We start from the raw sequence: 9550 nt of genomic DNA, 5'->3' as shown, positions 1-9550 counted from the left end.
AGTACAGAAAATACGATACATTTTAAAATTTCCAGTAAAAACTAAAATGAGTGTATTTCATAAATTCTTTACAACAATCACAGCCCTCACAGTGAGCAACAATGGGGTCTCATTGGGGTCTCTCAGTCCTTAAGGGTTAATTAAGGCTTAGGTGGTTAATTAAGACTTAGGTGGTTAATTAAGGGACAGGTGGTTAATTACCAAAATAGAAACCGGAGTTTCTGTTATTACTGATTATGGAAATGGAATCCCTGGGAATGTGCAACAAGTCTGACAGGATATTGGGATTAGGTTTGGGGTTTAGGGTTGGAGTGTAGGGTTGGGGTTTATAGTTGGGGTGTAGGGTTGGGGTTTATGGTTGGAGTATAGGGTTGGGGTGTAGGGTTGGGGTTTAGGGTTGGAGTGTAGAGTTGGGGTTTATAGTTGGGGTGTAGGTTTGGGGTTTATGGTTGGAGTGTAGGGTTGGGGTTTAGGGTTGGGGTTTAGGGTTGGGGTTTAGGGTTATGTTGCATGGCAGGAAATGGCCAGCTGTGAATGTGAACAGCCTCTTAAACAGTCTTAAAAGGGAAAAGAGCCAGAGGTAGTGTCTTGGTTTAGCCCAGTACTGTGGTTTAGCATTGATGCATCTTAGCCAGGGCTCAGATTTGCAGGGAAGAGTCCAGTACAGAGGTTCAGTACTAAGGTTCAGTACTAAGGTTGGGGTTCAGTTTCTCCAGGCTGTGCTGCAGATGTTCCCAGTTCCTCCAGAGCAGCGAGAGCAGCACAGCAGTCAGCGCCGTGGTCAGAAGATGCTGGCGGCTGCGCAGAACTGGGGTGATGAACCTGGCTGCCGTGGAAACGCAGACAAGCAGTAGCGTGGCCACAGCCAGAAGCACACTGATGCCCTTTCCGAGCAGTATGCGTCCGGATGGCTCCGCCCCCTCTACATGCCCCGCCTGCTGCTGTTGCAACTCCTCCAACTTAGACAGCCGCGTCTGACACGACTCCAGTGCCTCCTGGTGGGAAGAGCGCAAAGCACATTTCTCTCAGACCTTCAAAATGGTTTTAGAAATAGTTTCTCATACATTTTTGTTTACCATGTAGTGGTGAAAGTACCCTTAGCCTAGGGCTAGACTGTAACAAAAACCCAAAATCACATGAATAATACTGACACCTGGAGACCATGAGCACACTGTGGACTGCAGTACCCATCAGTCACAGCTCACACGGAGCTCCACCAGAGTCCTCCCCCCGACTGCAGGTTAAGAGTTTAGGGGTTAAGGGTTAGGGGTCATGGTTCCCACCCCCCACAGCTCTGCAGGTGGGCTACCTGCAGGTCCCTGGCCCTCTCATCAGCCTGGTAAGCCACCTTCTCCGCTATGCTTGCCAGCTCCTGCTTCAGGTCGGCCATCTCTCTCTGGTGAAGCTCCACCAGCACATTCAGCTGCTCCTCCAGACGCTCCATCCTGTGACGGAGGAAGAGAGAAGGAGGGAGTGAAAGAGGAAGGACGAGGAAGGGAAAGGAAGAAAAGGATGAAAAAAGGGAAGTGAGAGACGTGAGAAGTGGGTGAGACGTGAGGTGGTGTGGGTGAGACGTGAGGTGTGGGTGAGAAAACCACACACACTATAGGCTACAGGTAAATGATTAGAGCATTAGCATTAGCATCCTGCTGTAAAAGCTGACCGCGAACCTGCATCTCTCCTCCTCCACGGTCTGCGTGAGGACGCCGTCTCCGCTAAGCTCGTCCTTCAGGGCCTCCACGTCCCGAGACAGACGCTCCTGAGAACGACGGATTTCTCGGAGCTCGTCCAACACCACGGGAACGCTGCTGCCGCCATGGCGAGAAACATCGGGGTTGCCGTTACTGTCCGAGGAGGCCGAGGTGCCAGTGGAACACTCGTCGTCACTGTGGTACTTGGACCCGACTAGGTTGGCACTGCCACCCAGAGCGCGGTCGCTGCTGCCCTCTAAGGTGGTCTGGAGGTGCGGTATGTTGTCAGCGCTACCAAATTTGTTGCGGATGAGGTTGGCGAACTCCTTGGACTTGCTGAAGAAAAACGGGGGTGAAAGGGAAACTCCAGGACCGATGGTTTTGATTTTGTCCCACGGATGTCGCCCACCGCCCACCCTGAACCCCAAGCGTGTCCCGGACTCTAAGCCGCTACCACCGCCGCTCACGTCCTTGGACGGATCTCCGGACGAGTCCTTCCCCAGGTCTTTTGGGCTGCTGTGTCTGGAGGAGAGGTTAGGAGGGTCGGGCTGCTGGGATTGGAGGCTCTCGCCGTCCTTCACGCGACGATGGTACTGTTCCAGCTTCTTCTGGAGCTGGCTGATGTTGTGCGCCGACCTCTGGTTCTTTTTTTCAAACACCTGCCTGATGCGGGCCACCTGCTGCTTGTCCGCCATGTTGACCAGCTTTAGGAACTCCGCCACATTTGCATCCTGTTCCATCTGCTCCACCCTCAGCTTCTCCGTCAACTTCAGGATCTTCTGCTGCAGGCTGTCCACCCCTAGTTGACATCGCTGGGTCTCCAGCAGCCGGTCGCTGTAGGTGTTCAGGTTGGAGTCAGAGCTCACGCGGAGGATGGGGACAGGGATACTGAGCACGTAGCCATCTCCACCCTGCTCCATCTGCACACCAACACAAACCATCAGAAACACCACCGTCATTACAGTACAGGAAACTGTTCAGGGAAGCTTCAACATACTACATGAACGCATACGAAAACATTCTCTCTGGAGCCTGGATCTGTTGATCTCTTGTATATAAAAAAGGTCTTATCCTTCAAGCAGGCTGGACTTTTGCTTGATGAAGGTAATTTAACCTTATATTAGCCAGTTTTGCAGACATTTTCTAGATCAAGTTGATTCAACAAACATAGATCCTGAATGAACAGATTCACACTCAAAGAACAAATGTGTTTGAGTTTTATTATTGGACTAAACATGATCATTTTAATATAAATTCTGAATTGAGCGCTTTTCTTCGTTGTGATTCGTTTCTGGCCCCAACCCTAAACCCCAATCCTAAACCTAACCCTAAACCCTCCTTTGGGAACAGGTGGCTCCGGACTTCACTGCATGCAGTATTCTGGCAAGTCAGCTCATGAAATTTAAATATTGATATCAATGAAATGGAGCCATATTAAGGAAGTCAGAATAAGATCAACTCACCAGCCAATTAGAAACGTTTTCAGTTATTTATTTCCATGTTTAGTTATTCTGTAAATTCATCTCTAAATCTCTCTCATGTGTGTAGGGTTACTCTAATATCTAAAATCTCACATTTGCAATAATCCTAACCTGACCTGACCTAACCTGACCTGACCTGACCTATCCCTTCACTAACCCCAATCCTAAACTGTACGGAATGTTACTGCAAATCAATCCAACCCCAACAGCACTTTAAACTAGATTATGGGATGTTGGTAAACAAAACTAAGAAAGGTCCGTCTCTGGGTTCAACTTGAATTCAATTTTATGCAATTATAACCTTGTGCGTTGGCACATTTAGCTGAAAATAACCAGGACAGCATTACCAGTCAATACAGAACATAAAACCTTCCCCAAATGTCACAAACAAGCAGTTGGGCACAGAGGTAAGTAAGTAAGTAAGTAAGTAAGTAAGTAAGTAAGTAAAATACATTTATATAGCACTTTTCACAGGCACAAGCCACAAAGTGCTTTACAACGGAAAATAAAATAAAATAAATCAAAGACACAAAAACACACACTATAAAACAGAAATAAAATACAGTGTACAAGGTCAACGGCTGCAACCTCCACCACTAACTAAACGCCTGCGTAAAAAGGAAAGTCTTTAGCTGTTTTTTAAAAGTATCTACAGTGTCAGCTGATCTTAAATGTGGAGGAAGTGTGTTCCACAGTTTTGGAGCAACCACCTTAAATGCTCGGTCTCCACGAGTCTTTAGACATGAGCGTGGCACAGACAGTAAACTCAGGTTGTTTGACCTGAGTAATCGTGATGAAGTGTAGGGGTGGAGCAGGTCAGCGACATACACAGGAGCTGTGTTGTGTAGTGCTCTGTATGTTAAAGTTAAAATCTTGAACTGGATCCTGAATTCTACAGGAAGCCAGTGTAAGGATTTTAAAATGGGTGTTATGTGAGACCGTCTGCACTCAGGGACCAGCACTCAGTACTGCTGACCTGATTTCCACAGCGGATTGTGTGTGTACAGGAAAACTGACTTACAAAATGCACAACACTGCAGAATCTTGAGGCGAGAGGGTGATTATTTCCCCTTTTTCCCCCCTGATTCAGTAAGAAAAATCATGTCCAATCCTACAAACAGCAGTACACCCATGTAACGAACACAGCCGCAAAACACACAGCAGGAACACAAACCCCTGACATCAAGAGGCTTGCCGCACGATGCTCGCACGGCCTTAAACTCAAAGTCAGTACTTAAAGTCAGTACCACTGCACCACTGCACATGGAGACTCCTTTACCAAGAGATTTCTGAGAAGTAGGATGGCCACGTGATGTGGATGTTTCGTACAAGCTGCAACAGGCCTGCTACCTGTAGCTGTAGCTCCTGTGTTTACGTATAACTACTGAACGTGGAGTTCAACGTCTGACACCATAGACCCGACACCACTGAGAGAGCTGGAAGTAGCAGCGGACCTCCTGTGAACACTTACTGCCAGAGCTCTGAAGTTCTACCTAAAAATACAGAACAAACGTCTCTTTTCATGTGAGCTTGTGGGAACAGCTTCTGACGGCCTGCAACAAAAGATCTACTGAAATGTTGTACAAAAAAAACGTTTGGCAGAGTGTTCAACCCCCATTACTGCTGCATGCGCAGTCTCTGCTGAGCAGGAACTACAGCGTGGCACCGTCATCCTTCCGCTGGTCCCCGGGATGAGTCACATGGCCACAGAGACCACATAACACCTCGTGTTTTCTTCTTCTGCACACGCAACCAATCAGACTGACTCTATGCATTTTCAGTGAGATCAGATGTAATATGAAACTGGTGAACAGAGACAGGGAGACTCTTCCAGTCTCTCTTCTGTTCTACACCCAACCTCACGTCACTGTGGCACAGCGCACTGTGTAATTGTCATAAACATCATTAATATCTGCTAATATTAAGTGAGTGTGTATTTCTAACCGAGTGTGTTTTTCTAACTGATTGCGTATTTCTGTGATTCTAAAGTTTTATCCAAGCCCAGATGTCCTGTGCATTCTGACACTCTCGCCGCGGTGTAATTTATATCCAGTCTGTAACACACAAATTCACGCTCACAAATTAATTGCATATATTAGTATACTGTAGCGCTGTTTGTGTTACAACTCGATTTTTAAAAAGTGTGGACTGTCCTCCTACAGGGAGGCGTGTGCTGATATTGCCAGACACATGCAATGACTAAAAAGGGGTTTTTGTCCAAATCCAGGGAGAGACCACAGCCATTAAGGGAGAGACCACAGCCATTAAGGGAGAGACCACAGCCATTAAGGGAGAGACCACAGCCATTAAGGGAGAGACCACAGCCATCCAGGGAGAGACCACAGCCATTAAGGGAGAGACCACAGCCATTAAGGGAGAGACCACAGCCATTAAGGGAGAGACCACAGCCATTAAGGGAGAGACCACAGCCATCCAGGGAGAGACCACAGCCATTAAGGGAGAGACCACAGCCATCCAGGGAGAGACCACAGCCATCCAGGGAGAGACCACAGCCATTAAGGGAGAGACCACAGCCATCCAGGGAGAGACCACATGTACTGCGCTCAGTTGCACTGTGTGCTCCTACACTTGGCCTTATCCTGTATGATGCGCTGATGTCATTAGTTCGACCAAATCCTTCCATTAGTGATGGATTATAATGGGGTTTGCCTTTTTGTTAGCTTGACCACATCAGCATGAGTCACAGTAACCCTGCAGCTGGTAGAGAGCAGTCAGGACTGAATACTGGGTTCAGGGTTAGGCTAGGCTTAGGGGTTAGGGTTACAGCTTGGCTCACTAGGGTTACAGGGCTGACTTTCAGGAAGTTTCATATTGAAATGAACTTCCCCCTTGTGTCTGACAGTTCCAGATGCTTCTACCAAACATGGGAGTATCAGACTGACAGTGATAACCACATAGAAACACTTGCTTGGTGTTTGAGTGAGATCTTGCGAAACGATTTTAGAGATTATCTAAAGCACAGAAGTTAAACCAAAAAGTGCATGTTAAATGAAAAAAAAAACTAAGATCTATTCATGTTTTCCAATGCCAAACTTACCTGACCCCTTGACATCTTCTCAGCTCTGTGCAGTTATCAGTCTCATGGGATCATATGTAAATGAGTGGGCACCTACAGAAATATGTTTTACTTTTTATCATACTATTTAGTATTTATCATAAAGCAGCACCAAAGAGCATGATTCAAAACTCTCAGGCCCTTCACAGACCTCCACACTGCTCAGTGCCCATCCACATTCATTAAGACAACATGGAGACTCCTTCAAAACCCGGTCATGTGTCACCGTCTCAGACACACAAAAATAACTTGAACTCTGTTCAAGTTAACTGTACATGTTGCTGCAAGCAGTAATCAGGAAAAAAGAACCACAGATTGAAAACATTTATAGTTCAGTAGAAGACAAAATAATCATTGTAATGTGTAATGTGAATGAAGAGCGGGAAGACATAAATGTGCACAGGGCTAAGGGTCTAAATTCTGAACACTTCTAAAGTCAAAACAACTCTGCATTTAGACTACGACATTTTACTACGGTTTCGAGAGGTTTTCCAAAAACATCACAGTAATCATTATAAACAGGTACTGGTGCAGAGTGATGACATCATGAAGCGGCTGTGGAGAAACATTGCCAGACTTTAACTCTAACCCTGCAGGCTGATTAGAGTTGGGGGTTAGAGTTGGGAGTTGGGGTTAAAGTTAGGAGTTAGGGTTAGAATTAGAGTTAGGGATAGAGTTAGGAGTTAGTTAGCGGCAGACCAGAGCCTCACACACATCCAACATGCCCCAACCTGCCCTCACTGCTCAGCTGAAGTGTGCTTGAGATATTTCAAAGCAACACAAAGCATGCATGGTATTATTATAAATTTGCTCTTCAATACCCCCCCCCCCCACACACACACACACACACACATTCATTCATATGTAAAGTAAAACAGCCTTTATTAAATGTTCATTGTTCCTTAATTTGCTTAATTCAAATTATGTGATATAGTTAGGTGTAAATGCTTGAAAAAACAACATGGTATCGGTATCAGTTCCTGGATATACTGGTATTCAAAGACATGGTATTAAAACATCTGCTCTGCTAAATCCACTCTGCAAATCCAATCCATCTTAAAGGCCCTGTGATCACTCCAACAAATAAATCTGATAACTGCTTAACTGCTGATTTTACATACATTTCCCCCACAAAGAGAACTGTAATTTCGTCTTGTACATAAATTGTACATGATAACTGTAAAGGTACCTTTGGTTACTTGAAAGGCTATATATAAACATAACTTAATTCATTGATGTATTTAAAATTTCAAAATTTCTCCAATTGATCACTGTGTAATATTATTTCAACTGGTCTTACTGGTTTATTCCCCTGACTGGAGGAGACTGCTGCAAATCTGTCCTGGATCTCCAATGACGTCCACGTGCCCGTTTAACGGCTCAAGAACTCAGGAACCAAAACAATTCTCCAATTCAAAACAATTCACCAAAGTTAAATAGGACTAACAGGACTAAAATTCCTCAGATGAAAAAAATAAAAGGTTTGTGTGTCGCAAGACTGAATGAGAATAGACAATGTTCAGACAAAGATCAGTCTTGCTTTCGCAAAGAATGCAAATTTCCTTTCCGCATTCCCCACATCTATAAACCATCTGTTGATACAGGAAGGGTGTTGTGTTGGGAGCCACGTGGCTGGGGCAATAACCCCCCTGATGGGGCTAGGTGTGTGCTGACAAACACAGGGACACCAGTGCTTCACAAACAAAGTCAAAGTTGAATCTTCACTAATCACTAGTAGCCACTGATTATCAAAACGAACTGACAGTTACTCTCAACTATTAGTCACGCCCATTCCGTTTCCTTTTGGGTTTCTGCGTCTGTAGTCGTGTACCTGCCGGCAGGTGATCTGATATCAATATGACCACATTCTGGCACACCTGCAGACACGACACGTGCCTCCAGTCTAGTATATTTACCAAATCCTGTGTAGTCTCAACCTGACACACTGCTGAACGCTGCTGGCCACCGGTGCGTTCAGAACCTCCGACATCCAGGGTCCAGTCTGCAGGGTCTAGTCTGCAGGGTCAAGTCTGCAGGGTCTAGCCTGCAGGGTCTAGTCTGCAGGGTGGGTATGGCGTAGTTTCAACCGTTTCTTAAACTTACAGTTACTGGTAAGAGGTTTGCCGAGACGTCTTCCAACGTGAGTCCTACTGTACTCTAAACACCTCATTTCAACCGTTTAATCAATATATCTACTGTGTTCTTCAGCAAACACCTTAGATGAAAGACCAGAAGTGGGAACATCGCTGTGGAATATGCGGTACTTGGTCCAACAGGTTAAACAAAGACCAGAAATCGGAATAAATGTCGAGGAACATTCACGGGTAAACACCCCAATACTGTAGGTTACAGAACCGACATTTAAACAGATATTATTGTTTTTATTCAGAAGCAGCACCAAGTGATCATTTGCAAGCCCGATCGCTGGTGAATGTGCCGTTTACCTTATTGAACGCGAATGTTCGTGGAGGAAATCGTTAGATCTGCATTTCTCCTGCGCTGCTATTTTTCAGCTGAACTTCTTTTTACGACCAAGCAGGCGAAGTCAAAAGTCCAAACACACCGAGATTTATACTGCTGATCCACTAACCGGCATGCCGTGAACTCACAGTTTTAGTAGACATCTCGAATGTGCCTCCCTGATTTCTTTCATTAAACGGTCGGTCTCCCAAACTAAAGTCCCAAGTTCCTCCCGACGTGGGAAGACAGACCGCCCTCTGTATCTGATCTGGAGAGGAGACCTCCTGTTTCTAGGACAGGAGGTCCTAGAAGATTTTTCCTAAAAGATTTTTCCCGATTCAAATTTCTGTTGTATTCATTTGATTTAGTTGATAAATAAATGAACATATCGGTTTCTCATGTATGCGTTTATTGTTTTTCACTGAGGGACATACTTGATAAAGTTTTATACGTTTTCATTTCCCCAATTGTAAATGCTTGATGACACCGTGGTGTGATCTACGGATTGTCTAATAGGACCGATGCTAATTTTAAATCATAAGAATGTATACAAACCGAATCACTGTTGTCATGTATTTATACAAACCGAGTCACTGCATCTAGACACCATTGCAGAGGCCCAGTCACTTTAGCCTTAGACCCTGAACTTGTCTTCTGCTCCCTGTCCTCCCCAGCAGTTGGTGTCTTCAAAATAAAGGAACGAACACAATGTAGGTGTTTTGTCATTTCTACCGTCAAAAATAGATTTAAAAAACCCCAAACACAGATGTCATAAACGTTAAAATCTAATTTAAAAGTTATCATTCACAAGAAGGAACAGAATAGTATAAACATTATTTATT

At 45.1% G+C, this 9550-nt stretch overlaps 1 protein-coding gene across 4 annotated transcripts; it reads right to left on the bottom strand.

The window, feature by feature from the left end:
- Window positions 1–118: 118 nt before the first annotated feature.
- LOC143527415 (transmembrane and coiled-coil domain protein 3-like) lies at window positions 119–8983 on the bottom strand. Of its 4 annotated transcripts, XM_077022619.1 has the most exons (5): window positions 7549–8050; window positions 6231–6302; window positions 1671–2611; window positions 1310–1445; window positions 119–995 (listed from the first exon to the last, which is right to left on the bottom strand). In XM_077022619.1, the coding sequence occupies exons 2-5, from the start codon at window positions 6243–6245 to the stop codon at window positions 678–680; spliced, it is 1410 nt and encodes a 469-aa protein (XP_076878734.1). In that variant the 5' UTR covers window positions 6246–6302; window positions 7549–8050; the 3' UTR covers window positions 119–677. The 4 variants fall into 4 exon arrangements, with proteins under 4 accessions (XP_076878734.1, XP_076878736.1, XP_076878735.1 ...); XM_077022621.1 differs by lacking the exons at window positions 6231–6302; window positions 7549–8050 and adding an exon at window positions 8693–8983; XM_077022620.1 differs by lacking the exons at window positions 6231–6302; window positions 7549–8050 and adding an exon at window positions 8858–8948.
- Between the last annotated feature and the right edge of the window lie 567 nt (window positions 8984–9550).

The sequence above is a fragment of the Brachyhypopomus gauderio genome, chromosome 11 (genome assembly GCF_052324685.1).
Source record: "Brachyhypopomus gauderio isolate BG-103 chromosome 11, BGAUD_0.2, whole genome shotgun sequence".
NCBI lineage: Eukaryota > Metazoa > Chordata > Actinopteri > Gymnotiformes > Hypopomidae > Brachyhypopomus > Brachyhypopomus gauderio.
The sequence above is the reverse complement of the archived record's forward strand: the minus strand, read 5'-3'. Positions and strand labels throughout refer to the sequence as shown.

What these genes read in the sequence shown, in the direction of transcription:
- LOC143527415 (XM_077022620.1), bottom strand. An exon ending in GTGGAGGAGGAGAGATGCAG is followed by an intron (nt 1,446 to 1,670) that starts GTTCGCGGTCAG and finishes CCTCCGTCACAG; the next exon opens with GATGGAGCGTCTGGAGGAGC. An exon ending in AGAGGGCCAGGGACCTGCAG is followed by an intron (nt 996 to 1,309) that starts GTAGCCCACCTG and finishes TCTTCCCACCAG; the next exon opens with GAGGCACTGGAGTCGTGTCA.